This window comes from Pseudorasbora parva, chromosome 2, assembly GCF_024679245.1.
Source record: "Pseudorasbora parva isolate DD20220531a chromosome 2, ASM2467924v1, whole genome shotgun sequence".
NCBI lineage: Eukaryota > Metazoa > Chordata > Actinopteri > Cypriniformes > Gobionidae > Pseudorasbora > Pseudorasbora parva.
In genome coordinates, this window is record NC_090173.1 from 17,286,673 (window position 1) to 17,306,544 (window position 19,872).

General features: G+C 37.6%; 1 protein-coding gene across 2 annotated transcripts in view; it reads left to right on the top strand.

Annotated features, from left to right (window-relative positions):
* LOC137092950 (ras-related protein Rab-37-like) overlaps nt 1-19,872 on the top strand; it is a 64,791-nt gene that overhangs the window by 12,573 nt on the left and 32,346 nt on the right. Inside the window, exons 1-2 of one of the 2 annotated variants that reach the window (XM_067457530.1) lie at nt 10,919-11,464; nt 16,874-16,984. In XM_067457530.1, coding sequence (XP_067313631.1) covers nt 11,354-11,464; nt 16,874-16,984 — 222 coding nt within the window. In that variant the 5' untranslated portion in view covers nt 10,919-11,353. Of the gene's footprint in view, nt 1-2,069; nt 2,181-10,918; nt 11,465-16,873; nt 16,985-19,872 lie in introns of those variants that run through there. The other variant, XM_067457521.1, reaches the window with a different exon arrangement.

The window sequence follows — 19,872 nt, forward strand, 5'->3', positions numbered from 1 at the left end:
AGTGTGAACTGAGCTTAGGGTACATTTATATGACAATTATGTACTAAAAACAGCTTTGTATTTGAGTTTTTTCTGTAGAGACGACAACAATCCAGTTCACACAGCTCCCCAAAACTAACGCCATTGTCATGCACTGTAAAAAAATATTTAGAAAAAACGTTACCTGGTTGCCTTAAAATTTTGAGTTCATTGAAATTAAAATTTTGAGTTAATACAATGAACATTTTTTGAGATTCGACAGCCTTTATTAAAATATTATTAAAAGATTTTGTAAGCATATTGGGTAATTGTGTGTGTTTTATTTCTGATGACGCAGTGAAACATGCCAAATAGTGCTATTTTTATGATTTATTACATTTTTTTATGTGGTTCAGATACAATAATATTTTAAGTTTCTATTTATTAACCAAATTTCCTTCATTAAATCAACTCAAATGTTTAATTTCAATAAACTCAAAATTTTAAGGCAACCAGGTTACTTACTTTTTAAAGTTACAAAAAACTAAAAAAAAAATTTTACAGTGTGTAAATAAATTAACAATCAAAATGTTTTCCATCTCTAGTTGAAAACTGGGGGGGGGGGGGGGGATAACACAACACCGTTTTCAACTAAAAATGGAAAACTTTTAATACATTTTGGCCATTCATTTACATGACAACAGTGTTTTGGGGACTTGAAAATAGACTTTCAAAGGGCAAGTTTTTGAAAACGATACCTTCATTGTTTCCATTTAAACTACAAAAACATGAAATAGTGAATAAGGGTTTCAATAGTGCAAGTTTTTGAAAATGATACCGCTATCGTCATCGTCTCCGTTTAACCTACAAAAATGTGAATTAGGGTTTCAAAGTGCACGTTTTTAGCCTAAAATCTAGACGCACCCTAGCGGCAGCAAATATAATTTGCAGCCAGGGTAGTCTATCAACTCTACATTGGCTTGCGAGCTGGAAAAACCAAACTCTGGTCAGGCCAATCACATCATGTATCGAGTCAGTTGGCGGGCTTAACATAATGACGGCCGAGTTGCGAAGGTTCTGCGTGCTACTTGAAAACACAGAAGCTGGTAAACGGCGGTCTTTCAAATCAGCTTTGACCACGACGCTGGAAGACTTGGAGTTAAGCTTTTCTCTGAGAAAATAAAGAACGGCACTGAAGTCATTTTTAGAAAGGGAAGATGTGTGTCAGAGTTTTGCCGACCGGATACGGCGAAAGTTTAATCAATCAACTAGCTCCGCGTTACCGTCTTCGTTGCTCTGGTTGGTTGTAGCGCTATCCTATCGCGTTCAGAGGGAGTTTGAAAGACAACCGTTTATCCCGCCCTTCGGATTGAGCCCTGTCAATGGTGAGTTTCCAGACCAAACATCTTGATGTGGGTTACAAGAGGTGTGATCAATGAGCATAGTTCAAATGACTCTGTATGCATTTGGATAGTCCTTCAACCAATCAGACCAACGACCCATCGCTATCTGTCATTGTGTTAAACCCCCCTATAGTGCACCAGGTGGATAAGCCAGTTTGTGATTGGTCCAAATGTCTTGATGTGGGTCTGGCTTGTCAGGCTACACGTTTTTTTAAATGATACCGTTATCGTCTCCGTTTAAACTACAAAAACATGAATTAGTGAAAACGTGTTCAGTCTATAAGCACAGAGTTTCTTTACAAAGTGACATAGCCAACTACTGGTCTGGCACATATAATACAATGTTTTTAGTTGTTTTGACCGATACGTGAGAACAGGGATAATTTCGTCAGCGTCTGTATGCGAAAAACACCAAGGGAAAACATTACTGTTTTTTAGTACATTGTTGTCGTGTACAAATGCCCTGAGTGCCATCTGCACTCTTGCCACAGAATATTTTCCCTTCACTAACTTAAAATGTCTTATTTTTTGTTCATTTTTGTTTATGGTCTAGTGTTTTAGTGTTCGTTGGTGGATGTTTGTATGAAAGTCAGATCTCCTCCAGGTATCAGAGGAACCACAGGTGTAGAGAATCACATTAACCATGATCCACTAACGTTTGACAACCACAAAAGTGTCACAATACCTTTATCTTCATGTCTGTTGCAGACTATACTAGTTGGAGACAGTGGAGTGGGGAAGACGTCTCTGCTAGTGCAGTTTGACCAGGGAAAATTCATCTCTGGATCCTTCTCTGCTACTGTGGGCATTGGCTTCACGGTGAGTCTGTCTGCAGAAAGTCACAGCTGCTGTTCTCTCCGATTAGACACTCAGATGACATCACTTTACACTGCAAAATAAATAAATATCCGTAACCTTCTGGGTGCCACTGTCCTCGTTCGAGGACATTATATTTTAGTGCATTTCTCTGACACCATACATGTCACAGTTTTAAGTCTGGATGTCCTGCAAAGAGCACATTCAGGGCTTTTCAGGGCAATGTACGGCCATTTTACACACATATTGCATGAAGTTAAAATGGTATCAATTCATTCCCTTATATCATTTATAACATAGTTAAGAGTCGTATTGAAACAAAGTTTGGTTTAAAAAAAAAACTGAAACCTAAAAATTGATGAATAAAATTGGTGAATAAAAAGAAAGTCATTTTTAAAGTCCTGTTGTCCACTACAAAGGGCATAGTGTGATTAAAGTATACATTTTCAAATAATGTTTTTTTTTGTTGTTGTGTCATGAACAAATGATGTTGTATCTTTCCATGGGTCTTAAGAGGTTAAAACAAGAAGTTTACTTGACATTTAATATTAAAACTTCACATCACTACATTTGTATGCTTTAAACGAGACAACAAATGTTTGAAATCAATTATAACATAATTTTCAATAAATAACATTTAACATGTATTTTAATTTTATGGATTCATTTTATGGATTTGTTTTGGGGAACTATTTTCCCCCAAGAATTATTAACATTTCTGTGAGCAGTTATTAAAAGAACCACTTATTCATTAGTGCAAAGAACATTTGAATAATCTAAAGAACCTTTTTTCCACTATAAAGAATATTTTGTGGGATGGAAAGATTCCGTGGATGTTAAAGGTTCTTCACAGAACCATAGGTACCGATAAAAACCTGTAATAAGTCTTAAATTTAATTATTTGACTGTAATTTGAATAAACAAAACTTTTAAATAGACCAAAACAGACAACTCTTTTTTAGACAAATATACACAAATATAACGGAACTGCTGAGAAAGTAAGAACTGAGCAGGGCACAAAGTAGTTTTTCTCAAATTAAATATAATACACACCGTTCAGACATAACATTATGACCAGGTAAAGTAAATAACACTGATTATCTCTTCATGTGAGCATCAGAAATGGACCATGGAGCAATGGAAGAAGAAGGCCTTGGTCTGATGAATCATGTTTTCTTTTACATCGCGTGGATGGGCGGGTGTGTGTGTGTCACTTATGGGGAACACATGGCACCAGGATGCACTTTGGGAAGAAGGCAAGCCGGCGGAGGCAGTGTGAAGCTTTGGCCAATGTTCTGCTGGGAAACCTTGGGATGTTACTTTGCATTGTTGCAGACCATGTACAGGGAAACGGTATTCACTGGTGGCTGTGGCCTCTTCCAGGAGGATAATGCTCCTGCCACGAAGTAAAAATGGTTCAGGAATGGTTTGAGGAGCACAACAACGAGTTTGAGGTGTTGACTTGGCCTCCAAGTTCCCCAGATCTCAATCCATTCGAGCATCTGTGTGAGGCTTGTGCACAATTCAGAATGACTCCTAAATTCCAAATCAATTCTTGAATTTGAATTGATGTCAAAAACAGGATGCAGAATTACAATTCGAATTTGAATTAAAGGAAGCAGAATTGAAATTCAAGAAAAATTCAAAGAAACTCATATTCATGTCCATCTTGCCACAGCAGCTTCCTCTGCTTCTGTCGAGAACATCTTTAGTGTTGCAGGAAAGATCTTCAGAGCAGAACGCTGCGGACTCAATGATAAAACATCTGAGGAGCGATTGAGAATCAGATCATCAGTGTTGATCTGTGAGTTTTGCATTGGAATTAATGATAACTGCATTTACAACAACTTTGTGTTATTATATTACTTTGAAATAAAAATAACATTGGAACAGAACTAATTAAACAACATTGAAGGGTTAATTTATTTAAATTGATCATTATCTGTATTTTAGAACAAAATGTATCCAGGGTTGAGGAGTGACACTATAAAAAAAATGTATCATGGTTTTTGTCATTTTCACACAAAAAAGTAAGGTGGTAATTAAAAATAGTGTTGTTGTTGTTGTTTTTTTTTTTTTTTTAAGAAAATTGTGGTTCAGTGTTGAATAGAAATAAAACCAAGAGGTACTTTCCTAATTTTTTAAGGAAATGTAAGCAATTTTGAGGCTTGAATTGAGGAACGAATTAAGCTGATAAAATTAATTAAGGATATTAAGATTACTTGTTTATTTTACGAGAATTAGCTCAATTGTGTGTTATTCAGAGACACCATTGTTAGTTCCCAGCATGCTTTGCATATGGCTGTAAATGGAGATTAATATTGAGACGAAGTGTTTAATGTGTTTCTGAGTGGAGGGAAACATCTGTTAATGTATAATGTTCAGTAATGTTTGACATTTGAAAGAATTTCTGTTATGAAGTTTTGACTGTTACCATTGTGCAGAAGAGTAGAGCTTATGGTTAGGTTGTGATGTGAATAACTGCAAGTATTATGATTATTATTATTATGAAGAATGTTGCTTTGTTTAATGAGCAATAACTTTGCTAATGCTAGTGCAATAAGTTTGCTAATTCCTATGCCAGCATTAAACAGACTATTAATTGAATAACATAACTGAAAGTCAAATACAATGTCATTTCCATTTACTCTAATATATATATATATATTTCAAAATCGCCTTAAATTGAAAAAGCACATTCCACTAATAAGATTTAATTCATCATAAAAGCTACTGAAATATTATGTAATATTGTTACCATCATTTTTTTAAGTAGATACTGTGTTTTAGATGCGTGTAATGAAATTGTGTTATTAAATTACAAAATGAATGTAATTGTTGTATTACTGAGGTAAAATGTATAATTTAATTAGTTACTAATCATATTAAAAATTGCTTTGCATTGATAAAGTAATCCAAACCACATTTATAATGGGTAACTTATAACAGTAAGCAATTACGTTTCCAAAGTAACCTTCCTAACGCTGAATGTATGTGAGACTCAACACAATCTTTCTGTTGTGTGACTGAGTGGAATTTATTTGAATTGTCATGAATTTAATTCTACTTCCTGTCATTCCAATTCAAATTCAACTTCCTGTGGGGCGGAGTCAGCTCAATTCAAATTCAAAATCATGAATTGAATGGAGGCCAATTTTGAAATTCTGAGATTTGCACAAGCCTGATCTGTGGGATGTGCTGAACAAACAAGTCCAATCCATGGAGGCCCCACCTCACAACTTACAGGACTTAAATGATCTGCTGCTAACATCTTGGTGCCAGAGCACACCTTCAGGGGTCTAGTGGAGTCCACTGTATCGACGGGTCAGGGCTGTTTTGGCAGCAAAAGGGGGATATTAGTGTATAATATTATATATTATTTATTATATCATATAGGCTATAAATGTTACTTTTAATAGTAAAGATGTATTCCCCCCATCTTCCCATTCTCTCTGAAAACGTTGATTGGCACACAAATATCAATAGCTTCCATGTTGGCTTTGCCTGCTGGATTTGCTTCTCTATCTGCTGTCATAGCTCCGCTGGGGTTGCTCGGCACAGGGCGTCTGATTACAATAATATGATAATGATCATTTTACTGTGGGCTCTGATTATAATTACACAGGGATCTGCCTGGTCTCGGTTGGATCATCACTGTTTGTTGTTTTTCTTCATATTTTGTAATTAGTCTCGTGTGTGTGTGTGTGTGTGTGTGTGTGTGTGTGTGTGTGTGTGTGAGATCATATTGTAGGGACCTCCAAAAGGCTTATAAATCATACAGGATAAGGTTTTTTTCTTTCTAGAGAAAGTAAAAATGCAGAATGTTTCCTGTGATGGGTAGGTTTAGGGGCAGGGGCAGTGTAGGGGGACAGAAAATACAGTTTGTACAGTAAAAACCATTACGCCTAGAGTCCCCACAAAACCAGACGCGCGTGTGTGTGTGTGTGTGTGTGTGCGTGTGTGTGGGTGTGTGTGTGTGTTATGTTAAACAGAGTGTTTAACTAGCCTGTGTGTGCATATTATGCTACTCTGGAAATATAAGATGAAATTGACTACCTATTAAGGGCAGATTGTGCCAAGACTGATTCTAAAGAGGGATGCATAAGAAGAACGCAATAGTACAGTGAGTTATCATAATCAGGTATCGATTTGCTACAATACATATGAAAAAAAAAATTGTTCTTTTTTTTTTAAATGTCAAACGACAATGTCAATGTCAAACAATATTCCTGCAGATCATGAGTGATCAGATCAGGGGTGGGGAAACATAGGCCTACTGTTAAAAACATTGCTTATTAAAGAAAGTGCTGCGCTTTTAACCAAAATATGTTTTTATTAAGCCGTTTACGCTATTATTAAAGTCTGAGATATACACGGATGGAGCATTGGATGTCATTACACTCGATGGTCAGTAGGGGGCGCACTAAACACGTTTTTTAACGAACATTAAAACTCAATTAATTTGTAACATAAATGCCTGGTTTCACAGACAGGTCTTAGATTAAGCAAAGATTAATCTTAGTTCAATTAGGTCATTTAAGTAGCTTAAATATGGTTTGGAAAAAATATTACTGATGTAGCCTACATCTTGAAGCCAAAACAATGACACTGACATGCTTTAAAATATGCCAGTGCAAGTTGCTTTCAGTTAAAACAGCTCAAACATACAGTTTAGGCTTAAACCTTGTCTTTTAATCCGGGGGTAGGTTGTGGAAATAGGTAAAACACACCATCGGAGTCATTAATAATATTTGGGTAGTTTACAAATAGGCTAAGCAGTAAAAATTGCTCTTTGTGTCGTGTGTAAAATACCACTTTTGAAGAAAAAAAAAATGCATATTGTTATATAAAGTCTGATGTTTAAGAAAATATAAGAGGCCATCATGTTTTTTTTTTTTTTTTTTTTTTTTTTTTTTTTTTTTTAACTGAATGTCCTGATGGGTGTGACATAGAAAGAATTAAGAATAGTGTCGCACCAAAGGACAACAGAAATATAAAATGTAAATATTTGAACAATTCTGAGACAATCTTCCCATGTGCACATGCCATGGGCTTCACAGTAACATGAGCTTGAATGGGATCCTTCAACTAGGCCTAATTTAACAAACAAAATGTATTACTTTTCTACGCTTTTAGAAATATATGGGGAACAATATTTTCATTTACTAAAACATACTAAATATGCCTGTGGTATTAATTAACATGTGTAGTATGCTCGATAATTTATAAAAGTTGTAGGTTACTGAACCATGCTTGCGACAGTCACACGTACTTTTTGAGATTTGGGCTCAAAATGTAAAAAATCTAAAGACGAAGTCGTTTTTATATCAACAGGTCCATGTAAGACAAAGATCTGTTTAACCATTTACTGCATTTTAAATGCTGACAACATATTCATTTTTATCTTGTGGGACAGTGAAAATGCCATGTCACTTAACAACCCGTTTATTTAATGGACTTAATGAAAGAAACCGCGAAGAGGCGTTCATATTTGTAAAGTCATTCAAAACTACAGCTTAGATATTGCTAATATTACAAAACTGCATTTTGTCGATAATGCATTTTGTTGAAATAATCGGCCAAACTCTCTCACAGAAACAGATCAAATGGCAGAATGACTGTTGAGATTACAAAATATTACGAAGTGGGCGTATGGTTCCGAACAATAAATCTTATATTTTAACCGCTTGAGTTGTTTTTATTTTACAATTCACAGAAGGTTATTAAAGGCGCTGTAGGCCAATCCTTTTTCAGTCAAATGATAAATTCAAAGACACTATTGTCACGTGGTACATGGTACTTTTCACAACGCTGTTTAGGAGGGATCAATCACAGTCATTTGTGCGGGCTTTTTTATAGAGATTGCTAGAGGGGATTTGTCGTTTTTATGTCCGTTTTCAAAGTCTATGGAAAGCCGTGTTAAAGGGGGGGTGAAACACTCAGTTTCAGTCAGTGTCATGTCAATCTTGAGTACCTATAGAGTAGCATTGCATCCTGCATATCTCCGAAAAGTCTTTATTTTTTTTATAATTATATAAGAAAGATGCGCTGTTCCGAGTCTTTCCGAAAAAAGCCGAGCGGGTGGGGGCGTGTCGTGTGAGTGGAGCTAAATAATGACGTGTGCAGCAGCGCGCTGCAGTGAGGAAAGTGAGTCGCTCTGTGAGCAAAGTGATTCGCTCTGTGAGGAAAGTGATTCGCTCAGTGAGGAAAGTGATTCGCCCGCCGCGTGAGGAAAGTGATTCGCTCTGTGAGGAAAGTGATTCGCCCGCCGCGTGAGGAAAGTGAGTCGCTCTGTGAGGAAAGGGATTCGCTCTGTGAGGAAAGTAATTCGCTCAGTGAGGAAAGTGATTCGCCCGCCGCGTGAGGAAAGTGAGTCGCTCGGTGAGGAAAGTGATTCGCCCGCCGCGTGAGGAAAGTGATTCGCTCAGTGAGGAAAGTGATTCGCCTGCCGCGTGAGGAAAGTGATTCGCCCGTCGCGTGAGGAAAGTGCTAATACAGATCGACCGCCGGCCTATCAGTGGGTAAGTCAGTAGCTACTGGTTATATCACCTGTTTAGCATCCTACAAGCCAGCGCTTTGATGGGCGTAGCCTGTTGCTTTCGCTCTCTCCCTCGCTCTCTCTCACGCGCTTCCGGTAGAATTGTCCGTAAGGCCCATACAAGGAAATTCCGCCCCCACTAACGTCAATGGGAACGCATGATCTCAAAAAACTTGCCGAAACTTATGACTAACCGGAAGTAGTATTTTTGACAAAGAAATACTCCCATCAAACGTCCACCTTAACTTTTGAAACTTTGTCTATGTTTAGTATGGGATTCCAAGTCTTTAACAGTGTAAAAAGATCAGTATGCATGAAACAGCATTTCACCCCCCCTTTAACATTTAATCTTTTAACAAGTGATTTACTTCCTAGTTCTACGTCAGGACAACGGCTAATCTGGCTGCGATAGCATCACACGCATGCATTGTCGTCCTCACATAAACAGCATCAGCCATGGTGAGCCGTTGTCCTGACGTAGAACTAGGGGCCCGTTCTTCGTACCTTGTTTAATACATTTGAGATAATTTGACAGATCCCAGATCTTTTAATCCTGATAACTGATCTCTGGCTAATTCGATTCTTCAAACGAATTTGCGGATTGGATTAAAATATCTGGATTAAGTTATCTGAGATCACTGCTCGTGCCTGTGTTTCCTGAAGAGGGCAGATGCATCGATACTCGAAACCATGATCAACAATACAGCGATTGGCTGGCGTCAAGACAACGTAATGACATCATATAATTAAAAAAGCCACCTGGCAAAAAACTTGTCAAAGAAAAAAGAAGAAGAAAAAACACAAATTTCTGGACCTTTATAAGGAAACAGACAAACCATTTGATGAACATGATTCCCAATTATTTATATTCACGATTTTATAATATTTGTACACACTTTACATTTTTATTTTAATGTTGAAATTTAATTTTTAATTCAATTTGAAGCAGATTTGTTATGTGACAATATTAATTAAAGTTTCTTAACAGTCAAGATCAAATTATCTGCATCTCTTGCTCTGCATCAAGCCACTCCCATTATATCTGTCATCGCTCAAATGAATGCACGATGAAGATTAATGGCACAATGTGTGTAAACCTCCAATACATCTATAAAGTAATCATTCCATCATAATTCACAAATAAATCTCTCAATCAAGTGACTGTGTCTATTATACACACATTTTACACAACATTAAAATATTATTTTCAAATAAACTTTTATATTTATTATTATTTTAAATTAGTATTGCCCCTGGTTCACTAATGAACTCTTGTTATAAAGTAGCAGTGGCTGGGACAGATTTTAAGTATCACCTCAAGATGCAATCTAATCCTGTTTACATGAAATAAGCTCCCGAGCAAGTTTAAGCTAACGGACCTGTTGCTATGACAGCAACTCCAGGATGAGCTTCAAAAAAACAAACCATCTGAGATCAAGCCAAATCGTCAACAGTCAAATCCAGCTAACTGAGTTAGTGACGTACGAAGAGCAGGCCCTAGGAAGCAAAGCACTTGCGGTAACAACGTAAACTGCGTAGGACACTTGCGAGAAGAAATTGCTGCATAAAGTCGTTATTTTTGTTTGTTTTTTACACACACAAAAGTATTACTGTCATTTCATAAAATTAAGGTTAAACCACTGGAGTCACGTGGTCAATTTTAACAATGTCTTTACTACCTTTCTAGGCCTTGAAAATGTTCATTATATTGCAGATATGGAGTTGTCAAACAGCTCTCAGATTTTATCGAAAATATCTTAATTTGTGTTCTAAAGATGAACGAAGGCCTTAGGGGTTAGGCGCAACTTGAGGGTGATAATTAATGACAGAATTTACATTTTTATGTGAACTAACCATTTAATGTAGATGGCAGCTAATCCAGTAAACTTTCTGGGGGAGGACCCACCCGCATTTTTATTTGCTTCTGATGCCTATGCCTACTTTATTTTTGATACTAGCATTTACTTTATTAAGTACTAGTTCTTATTCATTAGCTATCTATACTAATATCTAAAAAAAAAAAAAAGTACTAGTAACAAGAAAATAGATACGGATTAAATGTTAAATCGGCTTGCCATACAACCCCCCTGCGATTTGAATGAAGCTGGAGGATGTGGCTTTCGGAGCGCTTGAGCGCCCCCTGCAGAGACAACAGGTTTATGTCACACAAGAAAACGCGTTGGTCAGCGTTTGCCCCTCAACAGACGCGACGCGAAAAAAATCTCAACGCTCGCTACACTGGCAGCTTGGGCGCGTCTAGTTTTGTCGCGTCGCTTGAACGGGTGTCATTGGTCGGTCTCCTCCTCTCAATCAGTGTGATCTAGCACCTGTGTGTGTGTGCGTGTGTGTGACCAACGGGAGCCTGTTGCTCATGTGTGTTTTGGAGCGATCTGCTTCTTTGCTGTGCGTGATTATGCGCGCAACTGCACGATAACGCGCATGTTTTGCGTCTTTGCGCGTAAATGATTATGAAGAGGACGCTTTTCGGATAGATGCTTTCTGTTTCTTCGCGCTCACGTCCTCCTCCAGCATCTGATGAAGTTTGTGCGCGTTTTTACATGCACTATGTGATGCACTCGTGATCTAGTCACCGGAGAAGAACATCGACAGCAAAACATCCTCGCTATTTGTTTCCGCGATGTCAATCAAAAAAGCAACATTGATGGAGAATGGGGTAAAAAACGGAACATCGAGAAATGTGCTGGAGCGATGCGCCTCGGTCAATGAGTATTTTGATGTTGCCTTCAAGGTGTGAGTTATTTTTTATTGTCTAGTTCATTTGTTGTTATCACGATTGTTGTGTCTGAAACATTTGCCCTGTATTAGTTAGCACCTGTGGCGCGCGCGCGTGCGTGTGTGCGGTCGTCTTCTACTCTGAAACCACTTAGTTTTTCAACAATGCGAAGGCATGTTCACCGCCATGCAACTGTCAGAATTCACTTTAATGGATGCAAACGTGGGGGATAAATAGTAGTTCACTGTGTAATACAATATAACAGCGGTTCCTTCAACTTGGTTTGGACCAAAGTTTAGACCAAAAGCAGTTCAATTATATATTGTACGCAATCAATTTAAAATCAGTTGACAGTAGTTTCCATCTCCCGTTTAAAAGTTAAGCCTATTGCTTTTTTTCTAACAATATGTGATTCAATTGTATCTCCTTTGGGACCTAACAGTTTATAACTATATACAGCATATCACCCGTTTTTGTTCTAATGCATGCTGTCTAATATTTGAGTAACGTGCATATTTGACTTTTCCTCACTGGTGGATAAATATTGACCCAAGGAGGGAGTCATTTCTGCGCATTAAAAAAGCTATCAATGTAGAGACTCGATGATATCGGCTAAAACACCATGTCTCAGGGTTTCCAGAATGATGTGCTTTAGTCCAATAAGAGGAGATGTGTTAGTAAGTCAAGTGTATGCATGAAAAATGATCGTTATGTCGCAATGTCGTTAAGCAATAGTGGTTTCTGAGAAGAATATTATGCAATACCAGTTAACACAATTGGGTAAACGTGCATTTCACAATGCCAGTTTCCTTGCCATGCATTTTCTCCTTTTAAAGGGATAGTTCACCCAAAAATTTAAATTAGTCCATGATTTAGCCTACTTACCCTAAAGCCAGGTGTATATGAATTTCTTCTTTCAGATGAATACAATCAGAGTTATAGTAATAAATATCCTGGCTCTTCCTAGCTTTATAATGGGAGTGAATGGAGGATTAGATTTTGAATCCCAAAGAAGTACATCCATTATCATAAAAAGGCCTTCTGAAGTGATGTCACGCATTTGTGTGAGAAAAATATCCCTATTTATAACCATTGGCTTACAGTAACGGTGACCTCTGACCTGACACATGACATATTAGAGGTCTAAAACGAGAATGTTTAAAGAGAAATGTTGGAAGAGCTTGAGTTTGTTGGCCAGCTCTATTTGTTTGAACCACACTCATTTTAGCTTGCGCTACTCCTACATCCTACGTGGTGCGTCGGGTCAGAGGTCACTCTACCACCTGAACTAGACTTTTGTAGCCTTTGCCTTTTATCGGATAAATAGTTTTTTTTTTTTTTTTTTTTTTACCCAAGTGCATGGCTTTGCTTCAGAAGGTCTTTATTAATCCTGCTGGAGTAGTGTGAAGTACTTTTATGATGGAGGGATGCACTTTTTTGACTTCAAAATCTAAGGTACCATTCACTGCCATTATAAAGCTTGAAAGAGCCAGGACATTTTTAAATATAACTCTGATTGTGAAAGAAGAAAGTCATATACACCTAGCATGGCTTGAGGGTGAGTAAATCATGGGGTCATTTTCTTTTTGGAGTGAACCATCTCTTTAAAACAACTGCATATTGGTGTTAAAGTTAACATGAAGGCAGAAATTACCCTATATGTACCTGTCAATACTTGTTCCATGCACAGTACTTTATTATGCATGATTTGTCACTAGCTGTATTTACATGGACCCTATAATCAAATTGTAATCATACTAGTATCACCGTCAGAATACAAAAGTCACATGTAATCACGTCAGTCGGAATTAATGGGCCAAATCCAAATCCTTTTCTATTCCGTTTGAGAGGACACTTGTAAAAACTTGATCGTATGACAGGTGTAATGAGCCATTGTGGTAAATAAATTGTCATAAATGACTGACGTGTCATTATAAAATTCTCCTTCCACTCATCGTCTGTGAAGTGGAGTCGGACAACGTCCCATCAGTCCTGGTCTCGTACTCTCATCCAAAGATGCCTTGTTTTGGGTGTGGGAAGAGACATTTTTACTGCTATAGTGATTTTCTCTGCACTCAAATCTCATGAAAGTGGAATCTCCTCAACCACCACCACAAGTGCAGAATCCACCTGGATGAAGTGACGGCCGTCATATTGCGCCAGAACGCCCACCACACACCAGCTGATTGTAGTGAAGTAGTCCATCAGTATATGGAGATGATTAGGAGGCCATGATCATGGACAAATTTGACCAGGATGCCACCACTACTCTGGATTTGTTTTATGACCTCAGAGAGTCAGGACCTCGATTTAAAGGGATAGTTCACCCAAAAATTACACTTTTGCCATCATTTATTCACCCTCAGTTTATTGATTTTATTTATTCTGCTGAACACTAAGATATTTTGAAGAATGTGAGTAACCAAACAGTTGATGGACCCCATTGATTTCCATAATATGGGGGAAAATACAACCCCAAGTCAGAAAAAGTTGGGACAGTTTGGAAAACGCTAATAAAAAAAGAAAGTAGTGATTTCTAAATTTACTTTGACTTGTATTTCATTGCAGACAATATGAACACAAAATATTTCATGTTTTGTCTGGTCAACTTCATGTCATTTGTAAATATGCATCCTTTCCTGTCATTCAGACCTGCAACACATTTCAAAAAAAAGTTGGGACAGGAGCAATTTAGGGCTAGTAATGAGGTAAAAGGGTTAAATAATGATGTGATTTGAAACAGGTGATGTCAACAGGTGATTGAAATTATGATTTGGTACAAAAGCAGCATCCAAGAAAGATCTAATCCTTTAGGAGCAAAGATGGGCCGAGGATCGCCAGTTTGCCAACAAATACGTGAGAAAATTATTGAAATGTTTAAAAACAATGTTCCTCAAAGAAAGATAGGAAGAGATTTGGATATTTCACATTCAACAGTGCATAACATAATTACAAGATTCAAGGAATCTGGAGGAATTTCAGTGCGTAAAGGACAAGGCCGCAAGCCTAAGCTGAACATCTGTGATCTCCGATCCCTCAGGCGGCACTGCATCAAGAATCGTCATTCATCTATAAGCGATATCACCACATGGGCTCAGGACTACTTTGCAAAACTTTGTCAAGTACTTCAATACGTAGTTACATCCACAAATGCCAGTTAAAACTGTACTGTGCCAAAAGGAAGCCTTATGTTAACAGTGTCCAGAAGCGCCGTCGACTTCTCTGGGCTCGGAGGCATCTGGGATGGACCATCACACAGTGGAAATGTGTACTGTGGTCAGATGAATCAGTATTTCAGGTATTTTTTGGGAGGAATGGCCGCCGTGTGCTCCGGACCAAAGAAGAAAAGGATCATCCAGACTGTTACCAGCAACAAGTCCAAAAGCCAGTGTCTGTCATGGTATGGGGTTGTGTCAGTGCCCTTGGCAAAGGTAACGTGCACTTCTGTGAAGGCACCATTAATGCTGAAAAGTACATAGAGATTTTGGAGCATAATATGCTGCCTTCAAGAAGATAACTTTTCCAGGGACGTCCATGCATATTTCAACAAGACAATGCAAAACCACATTCTGCATACATTACAAAGTCCTGGCTGCGGAGGAAGAGGGTACGGGTACTTGACTGGCCTGCCTGCAGTCCCGACCTGTCTCCAATAGAGAATGTGTGGCGCATTTTGAAGCGCAAAATGCGACAACGAAGACCCCGTACTGTTGCCCACCTTAAGACTTGTTTGCAGAAGAATGGGACAAAATTACACCTGAAACACTTCATCACTTGGTGTCTTCAGTCCCTAAACGTCTTTTAAGTGCTGTGAAAAGGAATGGCAACATTACAAAGTGGTAAATGCTTTACTGTCCCAACTTTTTTTGAAATGTGTTGCAGGTCTGAATGACAGGAAAGGATGCATATTTACAAATGACATGAAGTTGACCAGACAAAACATGAAATATTTTGTGTTCATATTGTCTGCAATGAAATACAAGTCAGAATAATTTTAGAAATCACTTTTTTCTTTTCTTTTTTTTGCACATTCCATACTGTCCCAACTTTTTCTGATTTGGGGTTGTACTATGAAAGTCAATGGGGCCTATTAGCTGTTTAGTTACTGACATTCTTTGAAATATTGTATTTTGTGTTCAGCAGAAGAGATCAATTTATACAGGTTTGGAACAACTTGAGGGTGAATAAATGATGACAGAATTTTCATTTTGGGGTGAACTATCCCTTTAACAACTCATCTAAAGGATGGTGCTCGTTTCAGTACAGTGTCCCCATTACTATACTGGGGTGTTAGGACCCACACAGACCACAGGGTGAGCTTCTTCGGCTGGCCTAACCAACACCTCTACCACCAGCAACCTAGTTTTCCCAGGAGGTCTCCCATCCAGATACTGACAAGGCTCAACCCTGCTTGGATTTAGTGGGAGCTGTCACTTAAGCTACAGGGAGATATGGCTGCTGGCTATGAAGCTGCGATCACACAACCATTCACATGCTCTTCGTCTCCTAATTAGGACCAGAAATAGAAAAATATCTAGCCTGCTCTTTAAACATAACAAAAATAAGCAATGTTGAAGAAAAGTTAGCGTTCACTAATGGCTGGAAACAGTCGTAAAATGTGTGCAAGTCAAAAAATCAGTTACGAGTTCAAGGGATAGTTGAAAAAAAAAAAAAAAGTTAACCCCATGATTCACTCGCCCTCAAGTCATCCTGATGTATATGAATTTACAGAAGGCAGTCCACCAGAAGCTAGATATTTTACTTTACGAAGTTTCAAATATAGTTATTTTTCTTACGCAATTCGCAAACTCATCAATTCGCTTCAAAAGGTCTTTATTAACCCCCAGAGTCGTGTGTAGCACTTTTATAATGAATGGATGCACTTTTCTGAGCTTCAAATTTTGGGTTTCCATTCACTCCCATTATAAAGCTTGGAAGAGAGAGGACATTTTTAATATAACTCTGATTGAGTTTGTCTGAAAGAAGAATGTTATATATGCCTATAGGATGACTTGAGAGTGAGTAAATCATGGGGTCATTTTCATTTTTGAGTGATCTATCCCTTTAAGGCTTGTGACATATAAACTCTCACAGCAACCCGATCCCTTTATTTAGTGTTCCTGTAAACACTGCGTTCGGATTCTGAATTAATTAATGAAACAAAAGGTATCCATGTAAACGTAGCATCTATTCTCAATTTGATCCCACCAGCTCTCTGCAAAAATCTGTTAGAGACATGTTTCACACTCCAGTCATTCTGGATGGATGATACAGATTCCTACCTTACACTGTTGTCCTGTTTCGCTCAGAAACGTATCATTTCATGTTGACTTTAACATGGTACTGGCAAACGGTTAGCGCTCAGGATGTGTGTAAGGGAAGGGTTGTGGGCCTAACAGCTGTCTCTGACCCCGATGCCTGTAGGTGATGCTGCTGGGAGACTCGGCAGTAGGGAAGACCTGCGTCCTGGTGCGCTTTAAAGATGGTGCCTTTCTGGGAGGCAACTTCATTGCCACAGTGGGGATAGACTTTAGGGTGAGCCAGCAGTGGATGTTTTTTTCATTCATCAGCAGGAAAACAATCGTTCTGAAAGTGATTTTCTTGATATCGTTTCTCTGTTGTTATAGTTGTGGTGTGGGCGAACGGTTTACTAATGTTTTCACATCAAGTAATGAAACCGCTATTTCTGAGCGTTCAAAAAGACCAGTTTTTAAATGTTTTAGATCATTTTCTTGGTTTTGTGGATGTTAGAGAAGATTAAGCTAACATTTTGTCATTTGCAAACCTTAGAAATACCAGAATGTTCTGATGTATTAACATTTTTTTTAAAGGAGAAAGAAAAACCTTTCAGATGAATATCCAAATAAAATGTTTCAGAAAAAGTTCCATGAACAATGTATATGCTAATGTTTTGAGAACATTGATCGAATGTTCTATTAATTTTGCTTCCCTGTAAAAAATGATTTTCATGATTTGTCATCACAACTTTTGATCAATTGTCAAATAGATAATCAACTTTAGATAAGTAATTTGGTTCCGATAACATACTATTTTGAGTTTATATTTATTAAGCAAATCTCATTTGCTAAATTAACTCAATTTTAAAATTTCAATGAACTAAATTTTAAGGCAACCATAACTTGCGTTAAGGTGCAGTATGTGAATTTTAGCGTCATCTAGTGGTGAGGTTGTGAATTGAAACCGCCCACCAGTCACCCTTCCCTTTTGCTCATAGAGAAGCTACGGTGGCTGACACAGGACAAAGATTTGGTCGTCTGAGACAGCAGAGAGTAGCTAGCGCTCTGTAGAGTAGTTTGTCCCTTTAGGGCTACTGTAGAAACATGATGCCGCAAAATGGCGACCTCACTGTAAAGGGACCTGCGGTGAATGGAGATAAAAATGGCTCGTTCTAAGGTAATAAAAACATAACTGTTCATTATGTAAGGTCTTTATACACCACTAAACACAAATGTATATTATATTTCGGTTTTGTCCTAGAACATCATAAAAACTACACACTGCACCTTTAAACCAACAATGTTTTACAGTGTTGAAGAACGTTTGTTCTAGAACCTTGCCAGAATGTGTCCTGAGAACATTTCCTGTTCTCATAGAATTAGAACAATTATTAAAATTTTATAGTTATAGACATTGCTACATTTATAGTTATCGTCCTCAGCATGAACAGGCCTATGATCTGTGTTTAACTAACTATAGAAGTATCCTTTCCCTGATGTTAAGAAAGATTGTTATTTTTCAACAGTGTCCACAATTGTTTCAGTTTGATCCTAACAGTTTGAGTTGCACATTTTAGTGCAGATTGTTTTATGAATCACACAAATGTCATAATAAAATGCAGCTTTGCCAAGGCTGTTATTGAAGTGCAGAAGATATTAGACCCGAAAGCAAAGCCGCTGCACTGTTGATCATTTCTTATGAATTATTCCAAAGACTAAACCCTCTGGTGCTCTCGCTTGGCAGTAAAAAATTACCCTTTTTTACTTCAATGAAATGACTGTTATGTTTTAGTTTGATCATGTTTATTTATTTAATATTTTGTAATTTTATTGGATCTTGTGGTACTTAATTGTATGTATGCAGTAGTTATAATCCATCTATTCACTTTTTGAGCTGACAATGAAATTCCCAACTTGAACTGTGTTAAATATTGAAGGCTTTGGAGAACAGGCTTGCGTTTAGTCTCTTTTTAAAGGTCCCGTTCTTCGCAATTCCATCTTTCAAACTTTAGTTAGTGTGTAATGTTGCTGTTAGAGCATAAATAATACCTGTAAAATTATAAAGCTCAAAGTTCAATGCCAAGCGAGATATTTTATTTAACAGAAGTTCCCTTTCAAAGCCTACAGCGAACGGCCGGTTTGGACTACACCTCTGCACTTCCTTCAGGAATGACGTCACTAGAAGCGTTTGTTGACTAACCCTCCGCCCACAAGAACACACAAAATAGGGGGCGTGGTCTTGTTGCTCTCTCACGTGAAGAAGAGCCCGCATTCAGCGCTTGCATCGCCCCGTTATGGTAAGAGGCGGGACATTTCCGGGCAAAGTGCACTAAGCTGCTGTCCAATCACAACACGGGAAGCGCTGGCCCAATCAGAACTCGTTACGTGTTTCTGAAGGAGGGACTTCATAGAACAAGGAAATCATCAGGCCGTTTTTAGGACAGAGAAAACAGCGCTGTACAGATAAGTAAATTTTGTGAAAAATACTTAGTTTTTTACACGAAACATGAACATAATCAAGGCTTCAAAAACAAAAGAAAAACGGGACCTTTAAAGACAACACGTGGCAGATTATTGCTGAATTGGACTAAACCAACAAAAAAGTTACCTTTATTGCTAAGAAAAATTCACCATGTTTAGTTATGACATATTTTCCATATAATAATATAATATAATAATGACATATAATAATAATAATAAAGTATTATTATTATTATTATTATATTTTCCAAAACACATTTTACTCTAAAACTGTGTGGAAAATCAAAGCCATAAATCTAAACAAGATGTGTTCCAAATTTGAGGTTGATATCTCCAGAATTGAGCTTTCAGTCTATTTTGTTTGGGCGAAGTACCAAACGTCTCCACTAGATGAAATTAATTTCCCATTCATTTTTGCAAAAAAGTTTTTAAAAAATTTTTTAAAAGCTAAACTGACCACAAAAGTTTTGACCACAGAGGCTTACATTGATAGTTCACCCAAAATTTAATTTATTCACTTGTATGTCATATCAAACCTGTTTAATTTCTTTATGTAGGCTATGGAACTGTAAAAGAAGATATTTTGAGAAATGCCTGTTTTTGTCCATTCAATGGAAGTCAGTGGGTAGACTGGGCACCAGAACGGTTTGATTACTAACATCCTTCAAAATATGATCTTTTATGTTCCAAAATTGTCTCTTTTAA